The sequence below is a fragment of the Littorina saxatilis genome, linkage group LG10 (assembly GCF_037325665.1).
Source record: "Littorina saxatilis isolate snail1 linkage group LG10, US_GU_Lsax_2.0, whole genome shotgun sequence".
Lineage (NCBI taxonomy): Eukaryota > Metazoa > Mollusca > Gastropoda > Littorinimorpha > Littorinidae > Littorina > Littorina saxatilis.
Window position 1 is genome coordinate 14,523,514 of NC_090254.1, and position 17,500 is coordinate 14,541,013.

Consider the following 17,500-nt stretch of genomic DNA (forward strand, 5'->3'; position numbering starts at 1 on the left):
GCCGTCCTCTTTCTTCAAGTAGCTGAGGGCGGTGAACATGTGTCGTTGTTTGCCGTTCTCATGAAACGTAAGTAATCAATTTATCCACTTGATTATATTCACAACAGGGACCTATCACTCTTCTTTGCATGTTTTTATGCCTACGGATTTTCAAATACTCTGCAACACATGTAACCCAAATTCAACATGTGCCCGTACAATACCGCTTCTTTTATGAAAACATTGCTTCGGCCATGTTGATTTTAATCAACCAATTTTCTTGTGTACATACTGCACTTCGCTAATTTTATTGTTCATGCATTTATTTCCTCTGAAACTGTTCTCTCCGCTGTGGTGGTGGTCTGTCGAAGGAAAGTTTGTGTGCGTTTGTGTGTGAGTGTGAATGTGTGTGTGTGTGTGTGTGTGTGAGAGTGTGTGTGTGTGTGTGTGTGTGTGTGTGTGAGTGTGTGTGTGTGTAAGAGAGTGAAAGCACATCCTGACCAAGCAGAGCACGCCAGGCAGCGAGCAGCACTAGGTCAGCTTGGTGTGGGTCACCTCCTGGTACTCAGCGCTCAGTCCCTCAAAGAAGTTCTGCACGGCAGTCAACTGAGCTTTGAAGGGAGAGGTCACTGTGTCCCACACCGCCTGCAGCAAGCGCCAGTACATCACGCCCACCAGCAGCACAACCTGTGACGTCACACACCACTCATGACGTCAGCATGGGATGTCATAACACAGCGACAAGCACACGAACACAGGAGTGGAATCACACACAAGAAAGACAACAGGAACATACAGAGAGACAACAGGAACATACAGAGAGACAACAGGAACATACAGAGAGACAACAGGAACATACAGAGAGACAACAGGAACATACAGAGAGACAACAGGAACATACAGAGAGACAACAGGAACATACAGAGATAAGAGATAGTGAAAACAACAGACACAACAACAGTCAACTAACGACTATAACGACTATAACTATAACGACTATAACTATAACGACTAAAAAACAACGAAAACAAGCAAATAAACAAACAAAGACAAGAAACACACAACCGCTGCATAAAGTTAAGCTCACAAACAGAGACGCCAAAATAAATGGGACAAAACCCATTGCCACACCTTTTGCACCAAACTATAAAAAGTTAAAAAAAAATTAAATTTAAAAAAGTTGAAGGGTATGTTTTACTTCCAACTGGCGTACACCAAGTCTCGCAACACATGCATTTGTCTTGTCGAGTTCGGTACAGACAATACGTACTACAGAATACGATTAGAAGGAGACAGACAATAAAAAATGAGATAACCCTGAGGTCAGGAGAGAGAGAGAGAGAGAGAGAGAGAGAGAGAGAGAGAGAGAGAGAGAGAGAGAGAGGGAGAGAGAGAGAGAGAGGGAGAGAGAGAGAGAGAGACACCACACACACATAAACACACACACACACACACACACACACACACACACACACACACACACACACACACACTACCTTGACCAGTTGTTGCAGCACGGAGTTAACGGTGACGGTGTCGGGGTCAATGGTGTCGTGGATGTTGAAGATGGGGGAGAGGGAGGGGCGGAGTGACAGCCATGCTTTCTGCACCAAGCTGTAGGCGATCAGCATCGTCAGCCCCACCACACGCAGGTAGCTGTGTACCAGTTTACGCGGCACGTCCAACACGCCCATAGTTCTGTGACAGACAGTGACATCACTATACTGTGACACAGTGTTATGATCACTATACTGTGACAGACAGTGACATCATCACTATACTGTGACAGACAGTGTTATCATCACTATACTGTGACAGACATCACTATACTGTGACAGACAGTGTTATCATCACTATACTGTGACAGACATCACTATACTGTGACAGACAGTGACATCACTATACTGTGACAGACAGTGTTATCATCACTATACTGTGACACACATCACTATACTGTGACACACATCACTATACTGTGACAGGCAGACTGTTACTACCAGCTGGGTGACCTTGTCTGATCTTCCCAAACAAAACAACCACACAGACAAGAACCAAAGAAACAACCACACAGACAAGAACCAAAGAAACAACCACACAGACAAGAACCAAAGAAACAACCACACAGACAAACTAAGAAGCAAACGAACCACCAAAGAACAAACAAGTTTTCATCAGGTAAAGTTGACGAGATAGGTCAATTGGCAATCATATCACCAATTATATTTAGAAAACAAGCACGCACAAGAACCCACCAAAAAAAGACAACTTGTGTTCTATATCAGTGTCACAGCGGGACACGACAGTGACGACATTACGACCTATCCTGTCTGCACGTTTCAACTTATCTGTTCATGTGTGCATATCGATTATGTCTCTTATCTGCCGGCCACTTGTGGAATGCACCGAGACATGTCACATGAGGTACACATGCACCGAGACATGTCACATGAGGTACACATGCACCAAGATATGTCACTAGCACTACACGTTCACTGGTACTATCAGTCCTTATTACGTCTCGAAACAATATCTCTTTCCTTTTTGTTGAGCATGAATCGTGTCAAACTGCATGCTATCTATGAGTGGTTCTTTGCAACTGGTGATAGGCGAGGGTCTGCTCACACGGACACAAGTTTCAATACAGTCTAGACGATAAACTAGCCACAAAGCACCCAGTACACGACAAAGAGATAGGAAAATCACCACAATCAAAGCAAATACCACGACCATTGAATAAATGTGATAATATAAAAATCTGCTGTTGAAATACTAGCCAAAATTGCGACCAAAAACTGGAACGCAGACTAGGAGCGTCTTTGCCGACTTACCTCACGTTCTGTGTTGTTGATAAGAATTATGTCTTTGCTGTTTTTGTTTAAATATGATGCAATAAATCTTGAAATTTTGCCATTTATTGTTTGTCTTTGTGAAATTCGAATGTTTCCCGAGGCTTAACATGCGTCATGACTGGTGTCACACTTTGGGTACCTCACTTAGATCAGCGTAACGCTCCAAATGAGCTTCAAAGTAGAAAACCAGATAAACTACCCAAAAGCTGCATTCAAAATCTACAACACCAGATAAACTAGCCAAAAGCTGCATTCACAATCTACAACACCAGATAAACTTGCCAAAAGCTGCATTCACAATCTATAACACCAGATAAACTAGCCAAAAGCTGCATTCACAATCTATAACACAAGATAAACTAGCCAAAAGCTGCATTCACAATCTACACCCCAGATAAACTTGCCAAAAGCTGCATTCACAATCTACAACACCAGATAAACTAGCCAAAAGCTGCATTCACAATCTATAACACAAGATAAACTAGCCAAAAGCTGCATTCACAATCTACACCCCAGATAAACTAGCCAAAAGCTGCATTCACAATCTACAACACCAGATAAACTAGCCAAAAGCTGCATTCACAATCTACAACACCAGATAAACTAGCCAAAAGCTGCATTCACAATCTATAACACCAGATAAACTAGCCAAAAGCTGCATTCACAATCTATAACACAAGATAAACTAGCCAAAAGCTGCATTCACAATCTACACCCCAGATAAACTAGCCAAAAGCTGCATTCAAAATCTATAAAAACCGAGCAACAGTCCATAAAATTTTCTTTCTGTATAAAATTTGCAAAGCAAACTTGTTCATGGCGTCACATGATGCGCTGGTTACGCTGGACTTTCTAGTCAAAGTAACTCCCCTTGCATTTAAACATCTGAATTTGGTAAGAACCGTGTAAAGCAGTGAATCAATTACAGTATTTCTGCTTTATGAAAAGATATATTTCAAGAACAAACTACGGATTAAAATTCTGACCAGTTGTCTCCCTGTCGGTTACTAGTACTGCAGAACAACGCCTATGCAGACATACATCCATACAGACATACAGACAGACAGAAAGACAGAGAAGACAAACAGACAAACAGACACACACACAAACACGAACTCACAAAATCACAAACTCACACACACACACACACACACACAAATCTCACCTTGTGTGTGTTGAGAGGGAAATGTTACAAGGCAGGACTCCAAGTGTCTGTTGTCAGTGTCACGGTCGCTGCACCAAATGACCTCTTCAAGGCTGCTTCTTCAGTTCTTGCCCAGTCAATTCCTCGCTGTAACTCTGTGTTTTGGGTGACCAGAAGACGAGGATGGTATGACTTGACTGGAAGTGAGTGGACGTGCGAGTGACTTGACTAGCGGAGCAGACGTGCAGTGTGTCAGTGACGCAGTGACGCAGTGGGTCGCAAGGCGCTCGGTGTGATAACGCTCCGCCAACTCTCACTGCGCACTTATATATGTCAGCTTTTCCACTCAACAAACACCCACCTTCACCCACCTTCACTGGCATCATGCGCACGTGCGGACTTTAGCCCCACGTGTCAAAGTCCTGTCTCCCCCGCAGGTTTGGAGGATGTGAGGTTGGGGGGGGGGGGGGGTCGTGACTTACCTGTAGATTGACCGTGACCTTGGCGATGGGTGCGTGTGTCACACACTGACAAAGTTACGACAATTTTAACGGCAGGTTTGCGGGGTACAGGTGTTAAAGCTTCAATACACAGTCACAGGTAACTGACGCCAGCGGTGAAAGGTGTGACTGGCCTATCAAGTTGCTCGGACAAACTGCGTCACTTTTAACAGCGATAAAAAATGGGTATTAGATTGTTATTCTGAAAAAAACACCTCCCTTACTCAAACACAAAAGATAAAACAAAAACACAGACAATCAAAGAAAGAAACAATTAAAAACAAATTCAAAAGAACAACCCCCCCCCCCCCCCCCCATGGTAGGGACCACGGCCGGACCTGGCTTCCGGTTCCGGACCCTTCTCCCCCCATTGTCTGGTCAATGACTATGTGACAAGTCCTGACACTATCTGTGTGTGTGTGCGTGTTTGTGTGTGTGTGTGTGTGTGTGTGAGTGGCCTACTAGAGTGTCCACTCTCTGGTCATCGCCTCTTGTTGTTGTTGTTGTTGTTGTCCTAACACAGACTGCACTGACCATAGGGCGAGCGGTCAGCTACACGCACTCGGCACTGGGCGCCGGGTCATGAGGGCCGTCACGGTGGTTGGTTCTGGGGGAGAGAGCTGCTCCCCAACTCACTGGAGGACTGCGCGCAGATACGCCTGAGTGACCAAGGCCGCTGGCACGACTACCCCTGTGACCTGTTTGCTTACAAGTACTCCTACATCTGTCAGCTGGGTGAGGGTCTGTTTCTCTGTCAGCTAGGTCAGGGTCTGTTTCTCTGTCAGCTAGGTCAGGGTCTGTTTCTCTGTCAGCTAGGTCAGGGTCTGTTTCTCTGTCAGCTAGGTCAGGGTCTGTTTCTCTGTCAGCTAGGTCAGGGTCTGTTTCTCTGTCAGCTAGGTCAGGGTCTGTTTCTCTGTCAGCTAGGTCAGGGTCTGTTTCTCTGTCAGCTAGGTCAGGGTCTGTTTCTCTGTCAGCTAGGTCAGGGTCTGTTTCTCTGTCAGCTAGGTCAGGGTCTGTTTCTCTGTCAGCTAGGTCAGGGTCTGTTTCTCTGTCAGCTAGGTCAGGGTCTGTTTCTCTGTCAGCTAGGTCAGGGTCTGTTTCTCTGTCAGCTAGGTCAGGGTCTGTTTCTCTGTCAGCTAGGTCAGGGTCTGTTTCTCTGTCAGCTAGGTCAGGGTCTGTTTCTCTGTCAGCTAGGTCAGGGTCTGTTTCTCTGTCAGCTAGGTCAGGGTCTGTTTCTCTGTCAGCTAGGTCAGGGTCTGTTTCTCTGTCAGCTAGGTCAGGGTCTGTTTCTCTGTCAGCTAGGTCAGGGTCTGTTTCTCTGTCAGCTAGGTCAGGGTCTGTTTCTCTGTCAGCTAGGTCAGGGTCTGTTTCTCTGTCAGCTAGGTTAAAGTGTCTGTCGGGTGGCACGGAAGTTAAAGTCTCTGTCGGGTGGCACGGAGGTTAAAGTCTCTGTCGGGTGGCACGGAGGCCTCAACTGGTTTTTCAAGGTATTTCCTGATCTTTACATACAAGTTGGAATCCCACAGAGATGCACATACACACACACACGTTTACAGGTATTCACCCTCACACACAGACGTTTTCAGGTATTCACCCTCACACACACACGTTTACAGGTATTCACCCTCACAAACACACACAGGTTTACAGGTATTCACACACACACACACGTTTACAGGTATTCACACTCACACACACACACTTTGAAAAGAAGTGACAATTCAACTCTGCGGGTAAAATTGGATTGGGGTGATTTAATTGATTGTCAGCACATAGTTACACACAGCCAGGTGTAGAGAGCTTTAGACACGCACCATACACGACACAACACCACCCATAATCAACATCAACATCATGGACATCAACATCTACATCAACATCAACATCAGCACGTGACTCTTAAAACACAGTTACAAGTCATGACACACACACTGAAGCACATTCACGACACACACACCGACACAAGTAACGACACACACATCTGCACCGTACAGCCAATAGTCGTCATCACGACACAGTCACCTCACCACCACAATAAAGTATACTAAACAAAGCACACACAACGACCCTGCCCTTTCCTGTCAAGGTGATGTCAAGGTCAAGTCCTTCAGCCAAGGTCAGTGCTATGACGTAACGACGACAAACAAACACCAAGATAAGTCAAATGGTTGGAAAGTTAAATTATTCTCGCATTGTCTTTCTTTCTTTCTTTATTTGGTGTTTAACGTCGTTTTCAACCACGAAGGTTATATCGCGACGGGGGAAGGGGGGAGATGGGATAGAGCCACTTGTCAATTGTTTCTTGTTCACAAAAGCACTAATCAAAAAATTGCTCCAGGGGCTTGCAACGTAGTACAATATATGACCTTACAGGGAGAATGCAAGTTTCCAGTACAAAGGACTTAACAATTCTTACATACTGCTTGACTAAAATCTTTAAAAAAATTGACTATATTCTATACAAGAAACACTTAATAAGGGTAAAAGGAGAAACAGAATCCGTTAGTCGCCTCTTACGACATGCTGGGGAGCATCGGGTAAATTCTTAATCCTCCCAATCAATAATTATGGGACTCCCCCTAACCCGCGGGGGGTATTCTCGCATTGTCAGCTCCTTAATTAAGTGCAGTCAGATGTCAATGCAGGTATTTGGTATTAAATGCAGTCAGATGTCAATGCAGGTATTTGGTATTAAGTGCAGTCAGATGTCAATGCAGGTATTTGGTATTAACTGCAGTCAGATGTCAATGCAGGGTATGTGGTATTAACTGTAGTCAGATGTCATTGCAGGTATTTGGTATTAAGTGCAGTCAGATGTCATTGCAGGTATTTGGTATTAAGTGCAGTCAGATGTCAATGCAGGTATTTGGTATTAACTGCAGTCAGATGTCATTGCAGGTACTTGGTATTAACTGTAGTCAGATGTCAATGCAGGTATTTGGTATTAACTGTAGTCAGATGTCATTGCAGGTATTTGGTATTAAGTGCAGTCAGATGTCATTGCAGGTATTTGGTATTAAGTGCAGTCAGATGTCAATGCAGGTATTTGGTATTAAGTGCAGTCAGATGTCATTGCAGGTATTTGGTATTAAGTGCAGTCAGATGTCATTGCAGGTATTTGGTATTAAGTGCAGTCAGATGTCATTGCAGGTATTTGGTATTAACTGCAGTCAGATGTCATTGCAGGTATTTGGTATTAACTGCAGTCAGATGTCAATGCAGGTATTTGGTATTAAGTGCAGTCAGATGTCATTGCAGGTATTTGGTATTAACTGCAGTCAGATGTCAATGCAGGTATTTGGTATTAAGTGCAGTCAGATGTCATTGCAGGTATTTGGTATTAACTGCAGTCAGATGTCATTGCAGGTATTTGGTATTAAGTGCAGTCAGATGTCATTGCAGGTATTTGGTATTAAGTGCAGTCAGATGTCATTGCAGGTATTTGGTATTAAGTGCAGTCAGATGTCATTGCAGGTATTTGGTATTAACTGCAGTCAGATGTCAATGCAGGTATTTGGTATTAAGTGCAGTCAGATGTCAATGCAGGTATTTGGTATTAACTGCAGTCAGATGTCATTGCAGGTATTTGGTATTAACTGCCGTCAGATGTCAATGCAGGTATTTGGTATTAAGTGCAGTCAGATGTCATTGCAGGTATTTAGTATTAAGTGCAGTCAGATGTCATTGCAGGTATTTGGTATTAACTGCAGTCAGATGTCATTGCAGGTATTTGGTATTAACTGCAGTCAGATGTCATTGCAGGTATTTGGTATTAAGTGCAGTCAGATGTCAATGCAGGTATTTGGTATTAAGTGCAGTCAGATGTCATTGCAGGTATTTGGTATTAAGTGCAGTCAGATGTCAATGCAGGTACGGTATTTGGTATTACCGTAAACTACCTTGTATACGCCCAGTATCCAGTAAACGCCCACCCCCTACTTTGGGCCAAAAGCTGTGCATAGGGCATACACTGTACTACCTAGTAAACGCCCATCCCCCACTTCTTGGTTAATGATGTCACGAAATTTAGTTTTGGAACATTGTTTTTAGTGTTTTTAAACTTCCGCATGCGGTACAGAGTCTGCACAAAGAGGACTCTGGGATACAAGTTACCCATACTGTTTGTGTGTGCTTGGGTGCATATATCTATATATATATACGACTTGTGTCTGTCTGTCTGTGTGTGAGTGTGTGTGTGTGTGTGTGTGTGTGTGTGTGTGTGTGCAGTGTGTGTGTGTGTGTGTGTGTGTGTGTATGTGTGTGTGTGTGTGTGTGTGTGTGCGTTTATGTGCGAGTATCCATGTGTGTGTGTGTCTGTCTGTCTGTCTTTCTTTCGGTGTGTCTGTGTGTGCGTGTGTGTTTGTGTGTGTGTGTGTGTGTGTATGTGTGTGTGTGTGTGTATGTGTGTGGATGTGTGTTGTGTGTGTGTGTGTGTGTGTGTGTGTGTGTGTGTGTGTGTGTGTGTCTGCGTGTGTCTGCGTGTGTCTGTGTGTGCGTGTGTGTTTGTCATGTTGCACGTGTGTGTCTTTTTCTCTGTGTTTGTATATTTGTTTGTTTGTTTTTGTGGTTTTTTTGTCGGTGGGTACGTGCATGCGCGAGTGACTACGTCTGTGTTCTTTCTGTCACTAGATGTCTTACTGCAAACGTTTACACCATAAGCTTGGTACAAACCTAACAGGTTCTTTACCGCAACTCGCAACGAAAGTTCTCTTTTGGTACTTGCATGAAATACAAACAAATTCTCCTCAGACATTGCCGAAAGCACCTAGCTACTCCTTTCACCGTGTATGATAGCTTGAAAGGGTTGTATAAATTGTCGCTTGCTTTTCCAGCATTTGCAAAACGCTCGCATTCATTGCCAACAAACAACGCGCTGTATAATATGTTCGGGTTATGTTTTGTGTGGTGTGCTGGCCGGATATATTCTGTGCCTCACTTGAAAACATTTTCGGTTCCGTTTTATCGGGTGTTCTCGTCCATGGTAAGTAAGAAACATGTGTGTCAGTGTGTGTGTGTGTGTGTGTGTGTGTGTGTGTGTGTGTGTGTGTGTGTGTGTGTGTGTGTGTTTGTTTGTGTGTGTGCGTGTGTGCGTGTGTGCGTGTGTTTGTCTGTGTGTGTGTGTGTGTGTGTGTGTGTGTGTGTGTGTGTGTGAGAGAGAGAGAGAGAGAGAGAGAGAGAGAGAGAGAGAAAAAAGAGAGAGAGTGACAGACAGACCCCAGCCAGACAGACAACCATAGGCTTGTTGTGTGCCTTTTCGTGTGTCATCACTTAAATGTGCGTCCTGAAGATTGAAAGTACGTAGATTTTTCAAATGTTTCACAAAATTACGCACAGTAAGCATGCTTGCAAAATGAAGTCTTGGTTCTTAAAAACACGACCGTCCCAAGAAAAATGGGCAATAATCAGAGCCACATGAATCATTTGCACCCGGTAACTGTGGTTACCAATCATTTACCAACCCCTTCATGAGAAACGACACACATTTAACAACCCGATACGTCCGACTCGTCCACTGCATGTTTCCCGAGTAATTAAAAATTAATGTCGATACTTTTTTGTTGTCGCGAATATTTCGTGTTTAGCTTAATATTAATTGGGCAAAGCTTGTTGCACGAGTGGGTGGCCGAGTGGTAACGCACTTGCGCTCGGAATCGAGAGGTTGCGTGTTCGACCCTGGGTCAGGCCGCTATTTTCTCCCCCCCCTTTCCTAACCCAGGTGGTGGGTTCAAGCGCTAGTCTTTCGGATGAGACGAAAAACCGAGGTCCCGTGTACACTACATTGGGGTGTGCACGTTAAAGATCCCACGATTGACAAGAGGGTCTTTCCTGGCAAAATTGTATAGACATATATAAAAATGTCCACCAAATACCCGTGTGACTTGGAATAATAGGCCGTGAAAGTATACACTTGCCTAACACGCTTGAGATTTACTGACCGATGTGAATGCGTGATTTTTTGTGTAAAAAATTCCATCTCACACGGCATATTGTAAACGCCATGAGCCTCCCTTTGGGAGGGTATGTGCGTAGAAATACTCACTAAAAAAATAAAATAAAAAAAAAGAAGCTTTGGCACTGAATTTTCCGCAAAATGACTTCGCGAAGTCATCAAAAATTCAACTTCGGGTTCAATTAATATGAGGCTGTGGCAGCAGTAGAAACAATACTAGAAAGTTCACCGCCAGGTTGTACATTTGAAAAGAACGAGAATAAGAATTTGTTTCGCAATATACATGTATAGCGTAACATCTATTGGTACGTATTTGTCCTGGTGTGTGAACAATTCGTACACGCATACACACCTAACAAGTATCATACAATGATTGACCAAAAACACAAAAGAGGCCAATGGTCTAAACAACAACACATGAAAGTCTTCACAGAATCGTACATGTATCGTACGTATTTAATCATTTTCTGCTTGTGTGTCGATTTCGCAGATACTCCAAAGGGTCCTATAGACAACATGCTCTTGTCAACGTGTGCAGTCATAGCGTTGAAGTGGCAACATTCCGGCTTCGAGTTTCCAATAGTTTTCTCGAACCAAAAATAACCTAGCTTAACACACACACAGAAAGCCTAGGATGGCGAGAAGATACCGACCGGGACCTGCCATGGACCCAAAGATGACCAGAAGATATCAACCGCCTCCCATCGACCCAGACGTGGAGGAACTGATCCAGTATGAGGAGCGATACTTCGTCAACATACTCGAGACCACGGACTTCCTCTTGGAGGCCGTCACACGTCAGCGTCGCAAGCTGGAGACACAGAACGCCACTTTCAGCAGGTATGATACAATATGATACAATGCAATGCAATACAATACAATACAATAGAATGCAATACAATACGATACGATACGATGCAATGCAATGCAATTCAATGCAATACAATACAATACAATGCAATGCAATGCAATGCAGGGTAATGTAATGCAATATAACGCAATGCAATGCAATACAATTATACAACGCAATGCAATACAATACAATACAATACAATACAGTACTATACAGGACGCATATCATGTGATGACAGAGAAAAAACACACAAGAAAGGCCATAAATAGCCTAATTTCGTTAGTCTGTCTGTCTGTCTGTTACTCTCTCTCTCTCTCTCTCTCTCTCTCTCTCTCTCTCTCTCTCTCTGTCTCCCCCACACACACACACACACATACACAAACACAAACACACACACACACACACACACACGTTTAATTATTAACCAAATAAAACGTTACATTTACTAGTATGTCGACCCAGTGGTCTTTTAAATAAACAGACAGACAAACACTTATGTTAAATAAATAAACAAGTCGCGTAAGGCGAAAATACAATATTTAGTCAAGTAGCTGTCGAACTCACAGAATGAAACTGAACGCAATGCAACGCAGCAAGACCGTATACTCGTGGTCCACCGCTCACGGCATAGGCAGTGAAATTGACAAGAAGAGCGGGGTAGTGGTTACGCTATGCTGCATAGCACGCTTTTCTGTACCTCTCTTCGTTTTAACTTTCTGAGCGTGTTTTTAATCCAAACATATCATATCTATATATTTTTGGAATCAGGAACCGACAAGGAATAAGATGAAAGTGTTTTTAAATTGATTTCGAAAAAAAAATTTTGATAATAATTTTTATATATTTAATTTTCAGAGCTTGTTTTTAATCCGAATATAACATATTTATATGTTTTTGGAATCAGCAAATGATAGAGAATAAGATAAACGTAAATTTGGATCGTTTTATACATTTTTATTTTTTTTTACAATTTTCAGATTTTTAATGACCAAAGTCATTAATTAATTTTTAAGCCACCAAGCTGAAATGCAATACCGAACCCCGGGCTTCGTCGAAGAGTACTTGACCAAAATTTCAACCAATTTGGTTGAAAAATGAGGGCGTGACAGTGCCGCCTCAACTTTCACGAAAAGCCGGATATGACGTCATCAAAGACATTTATCAAAAAAATGAAAAAAACGTTCGGGGATTTCATACCCAGGAACTCTCATGTCAAATTTCATAAAGATCGGTCTAGTAGTTTGGTCTGAATAGCTCTACACGCACGCACGCACGCACACACACACACACACACATACACACACACATACACCACGACCCTCGTTTCGATTCCCCCTCGATGTTAAAATATTTAGTCAAAACTTGACTAAATATAAAAAGACCTTATCTTAACTTAACCTACAATTCTTGTTTTTTGATTATGAATTTTTGAATTATGCCATATTTTGGTCAAGAATACAAGTAGCGTATACTAACTGGGACATGGACAGGTATGCCAAGTTCTCCGACGCCGTCAACCACGAGCAGAACGAGGAGATCACCAGCGTCTGCAAGCGCTTCGAGCGGACCGGCAAAGACATCGACGAACTGCTGCAGCTGACGGAGATCACCTTGACGGGGATCAAGAGGAAGCTGGCCGAAGCGGAGTGGACCATGCTGTACCTGAAGCAAGGGTCGCCCAGGGAACCGGTCAGCATCCGCTATACGTCCAACAAGTTCATGAAGGAGACCTCGCGAATCCGGGACGAGATCAACGCCATCTCTGACCCCGACGAGCTGGACGATGCCATCGCTAAGCGGGAGCTTTTGATCCAGCACCTGATCGCCGCGGTCAACAGGGTCAAGGCTCGGAGAGGTCAAACTCCAGGTATGTGCTACAGTGGAACCCCCCTTTAAAGATCCCCCAAGAAATGACTTCCTCCCTTTTCAGAGCTTGTTTTTCTCACATTTTCTGTTCATACGCCATGTAAATTTACCCCATTTTAAGACTCTCTCATTTTTAAAACCTGATTTTCTGATTTTTGAAGGTCTTAAAAGGGGGGTTCCTGTGTATAGGCCTCGCTTAGCGGCAACTTCTGATCCAACACAAGATCGCCGCTAGGCCTCGCTTAAGGCCTGTCCAGACTTGGACGCCGTTTTACGCTATATGCGCCGCAGGCCGTTTTGTGCGTCGCGCGGGATTTTGCCGAGTGGCCACACATCGACGACTTTTTTCACAACGCGGTATCAGTGGAGCGCAAGCGTCAAGGTCACCTGACAGGAAGGTCAACACGCTAGCGGTAATTTGCAAAGATGGCTGCGTACATACAAAACAGTGACAGTTGCATCGACTGCCACGCCGCGAACTTTGCGTCCCTGTTTTTGTATAACTTGGAAAATGTATTCCACAGGGATTCGTGGCTTCTGTATAGATCGATAAGTTCGTCGATCTGTGTCGAAGAGATACTTAGAGTCTACCCACAATCCAACTCGATCTGACGGTTGACGTCATCGCTCTGGTTTTCTCTGATTGGTCAAATTTCCGTCGTTCTATTTCTGTGTCAGAGAAATTAGAACACGCTCTATTCTTCTGCAGATAACGCTTCGCGATCATAGCCCGCCGCGGCGTGCCCAGCGGGACCGTTTTGAGCATAAGTCAAATGTGGCCAGTGTCTGGACAGGCCTTTAGCGGTAACTTCTGATCCTACACATGATCGCCGCTAGGCCATCGCAAAGCGAGTTCTGCTATTTCAACATCTGACCGCCGCTGTCAACAGGGTCATGTCTTGGAGAGGTCAAACACCAGGTATGGGCTATAGGCCATCGTTCAGAGAGAACTGCTGTTTAAACAAGGCTGGGAGAGGTCAAACACCAGGGATGAGCTATAGGCCATCAATAAGCGAGAACTGCTGTTTGAACGATTGATTCCCTCTATCAGTAGGATTAGATTTAGCCCGTAGAGACCAAAGGTCAGGTGTGTCAAAGATTATAGGACACGGTAGAACACACGAACAAACAAACAAACAGGAGGGCTGCACTGTAATCGGGAAAATCCCCGTGGGAAGAGGCATAGTCGGTCGACTGAACTCTTTTTCATGAAACCCGATTTCATTGGATTACTGCGTTTCACTGGTTCAGTTGCCCAGTACGATCACAAGAGCATGATTTGAAGGTAACTGCCCTGGGCTGAATGCAGTAGAGCGACTGGCAACTCGGCTGACAACTCCTGATTAGGTAGCCGCTGGATAAAACATTTTTTCTAACATGCCAAAAGTGATTCTTGTAATATATACTTTAACATCATATTTTTGTCAGATATACCGCTATAAAATAGTCTAATATTGTTTCTAACTGATATGTTATTGGTGTGCTTAATTCACTTTAACTCGTCATGTTCCTATTCAGGAGTACCTGCCAGCAAGGCATTAATCTCGTCATCGGAGATGGACTCCAACCTGTTCAACACAACTCCTGGAGCGAAGCCCCGGATGCAGTGGCAGACGGACTGGACCATTACCAGTGCCGGGGGCGCCCTCTGCAAACCTTACAGTGACGTGATGCTGATCGTGCCGCCAGACGCCGTCCAATCAGGAAGCGAGATAAAAATGCACGTGTCTGTCAGCGCGGACAGTGAAGGCATACGTCATTTCCTGGCGCTGTCGGACAACGAAACAGTCGTCAGTCCACTGGTGGAGTTTACTCCCCTGTCTGAAAGGCAACAGTTCCAGCGTCCAGTCTTGGTCACCCTGCCTCACAGTCTGCCGCCAGACCACGATGAGAACCTCGTCCGCGTCATCAGCGCGAGAAAGATGGGAGACACGTACGTCATCTCATCCGTTCCCTTGAAGAATTCCAACAACGAGTTTCCTGCCGTCACATCCGCTTCGTCGTCGGTGAAGAAACGAGTCGCTTTTGAGTCTCAACCGGACAAGGATTCTGATCCTGAGTTGGACCCGGAGTCACAGGATGATTACTATGACTCAAGGTCGCTTGATTCTCGCGTGACGGAGCCTGAGCTGAAAGACCTCAAAGAGTCAGACAGTGGGGCAGAAGCGAAAGACTATGGTGCGTACTTTAAACAACTCACACTCAATGAGAAAGGACAGGAAAAACACCTGGTGGAGGACAAGAAAAAGAAAGAGACAGGAGGAGCAGCAAAGGTAGACGTAGCCGCAGCAGCAGAAGAAGAATTTGCTTACATCACTGACGGTCTGATCGAAATTCAAACGCAGCGACCTTCAACTTACGGCGTTGCTATGCGACACGACAAGGACGCGACCTCTACCTTGACCTTGGTGGCCTGTGGGTCAAACGACGCAATGCCTGACGGGAACCAGGCTGCCCAGGTCACTGTCTATGTGTGGGACAACAGGCTGACCATTAGAGATTTTCAAACGGTCTGTATTATTGTATCGTACAATAAACACGTTTTTAGATAAGACTTGAATTGACTGGAACAGACGCCTTTCTAACTATTCCAGTTTAAGAAGAAAACCTAATCCCTACTATACATACTATGCTGCTGCAGTTGCTTCCCTTAGCCACTACCGCTAAGTAGGTCGCGTGACTCGGACCCCAGCATGCTAACTTACCCGTGTATAACTTTATTGCCTTGGGTCATGCACTAATGCCGCTTAACACCACGAAGGAATTATCCCATTCCAAAATTATATGGACTTGTTTACGCCAACGCATTCCCAAAGCAACCGTGGGCCGATATTATTGTACTGCCCCGGGCGTCGCCCTGTGTAGGTTCGAACTTTACCAGTTTACCAAATAAATAAAATCCTTGTCGCCCGATAAGATAAACAGGAAGTGTTTCCAAGAGAGGTCAGTCATCATTGCTTCGTACTTTACTGACTGCAGTTGCTTCCCTTAGACCAGTGCACTACCGTTTCAAGGCAGTACCCCTCCACCGCTTACGTAACTACGACTCGTGACTCACGCGGGTTAGCCCCCAGCTAAAAGTTACAAGCATAACAATTTACTGCCTTTGGCTTTGAGCCGTAGCCCTAATTTCGACAATGCGATTTACACGGGGGAATGAGGTTGCACTTCGGCCACTCACGCCCCACTCCGATAGTCCTGTATAATTTATAGAACTTTAGGAGTTTAAAGATTTCGTCTTCTCTTGCGGTAGGAAATATAGTGCCAGCCACTGAGTCAGCACCACCAAGAACAAAGAAACTCTCTCTCGTTCAACCCAAGCTACCAACAGATTAGGTCAAAGTCGATCATGCACGTACATCATTATTCACCCTTTTTTCACATGATAAACACACGATCTCATCAAAGAGAAAAGGTATAAAAACTTGACCCGTCAACTTATAGCCTGAAGTTGTTTGGTCTTTTTCCTTTCAGCTCCTGTATGTGCGTCCCTTCCAAAAGTAGGACACAGGTATGGAACAAACTGGTCAAGCAAACCGTTTGAGAATTAAGCGCTTGCTTAAGCTTTCCTCAAACGGACCATTTGCAGTGGTTGTCTTGCTTGTCATAAAATCTTTTATGGCTAAAGCCGAAATGTATTTGTTCTGTCATTGCCCAGAAATTTTGAATTGACTGGAACAGACGCCTGGACAAGACGACTTTGATATCTTACACTGTTTGTTCTGTCATTGTCCAGGAATATGGGATTGACTGGAGCAGTCGTCTGGACAACACGACAGTGACGCTGGCAGAGGACGCGGAGGTCAAGTGTTTTCACGATGTGCACGTGCTCGCTAAGTTTGACGTGGTGGGCAACAATGCCAAGAGCTGGAGGCACTGTCAGGGGGCAGATGGAAAGCCCGCATTACCCGCTGTGCAGGTGAGTTTGATGTTTAGAAGACAGGGGGTGGAGGGGGGAGGGGGGCGGGAGGGGGGTGTTCTTAAGGATTATTGAAAACAGCCTGTGTTATACCTGCTGTCCAGATAAGTACCTGCCCCCCCCCCCCCCCCCCGCCCCTCCCAAGAAGAAAAATAATAACTTGGTTTTGGATAACCCATCTAACCTTTCTGCCAACCCTCACCTTTTTTTTACCACTTTGAAAAAAGAAGGTTCATTTGAAACTCCATTTTCACACTGACTAATCCTACCTAATTTTAACTGTGATCTTCCGTAAAAATGCGGGCACTGATTAGTTATTTGATTAGTGCATACATAGGCACTTTACGTTTATTTGCAATTGTTTTCAAAGATCTGATTTTCTCAGATGTTTTAGATCTTAAAAGCGGAATTCCACTGAGTATGCACTTCTCCTTTACAGA

The 17,500-nt window shown here is 44.5% G+C and overlaps 2 protein-coding genes across 3 annotated transcripts in view; one reads left to right on the plus strand and one right to left on the minus strand.

Moving 5' to 3' along the window:
• The window catches only part of LOC138978224 (uncharacterized), a 4,778-nt gene extending 505 nt beyond the window's left edge, over positions 1–4,273 (minus strand). Inside the window, exons 1-3 of one of the 2 annotated variants that reach the window (XM_070350887.1) lie at positions 3,994–4,273; positions 1,476–1,677; positions 1–666 (exon numbers count right to left, since the gene is read on the minus strand). The exon at positions 1–666 is cut by the window's left edge and continues 505 nt beyond it. In XM_070350887.1, coding sequence (XP_070206988.1) covers positions 511–666; positions 1,476–1,673 — 354 coding nt within the window. In that variant the 5' untranslated portion in view covers positions 1,674–1,677; positions 3,994–4,273 and the 3' untranslated portion in view covers positions 1–510. Of the gene's footprint in view, positions 667–1,475; positions 1,678–2,231; positions 2,321–3,993 lie in introns of those variants that run through there. The other variant, XM_070350888.1, reaches the window with a different exon arrangement.
• Positions 4,274–9,322: 5,049 nt separating this feature from the next.
• Positions 9,323–17,500, plus strand: part of LOC138978225 (uncharacterized) — an 11,353-nt gene continuing 3,175 nt past the window's right edge. The window contains exons 1-6 of the mRNA XM_070350889.1: positions 9,323–9,453; positions 10,913–11,262; positions 12,766–13,142; positions 14,660–15,651; positions 16,878–17,060; position 17,500. The exon at position 17,500 is cut by the window's right edge and continues 266 nt beyond it. Coding sequence (XP_070206990.1) covers positions 11,057–11,262; positions 12,766–13,142; positions 14,660–15,651; positions 16,878–17,060; position 17,500 — 1,759 coding nt within the window. The 5' untranslated portion in view covers positions 9,323–9,453; positions 10,913–11,056. The remainder of the gene's footprint in view (positions 9,454–10,912; positions 11,263–12,765; positions 13,143–14,659; positions 15,652–16,877; positions 17,061–17,499) is intronic.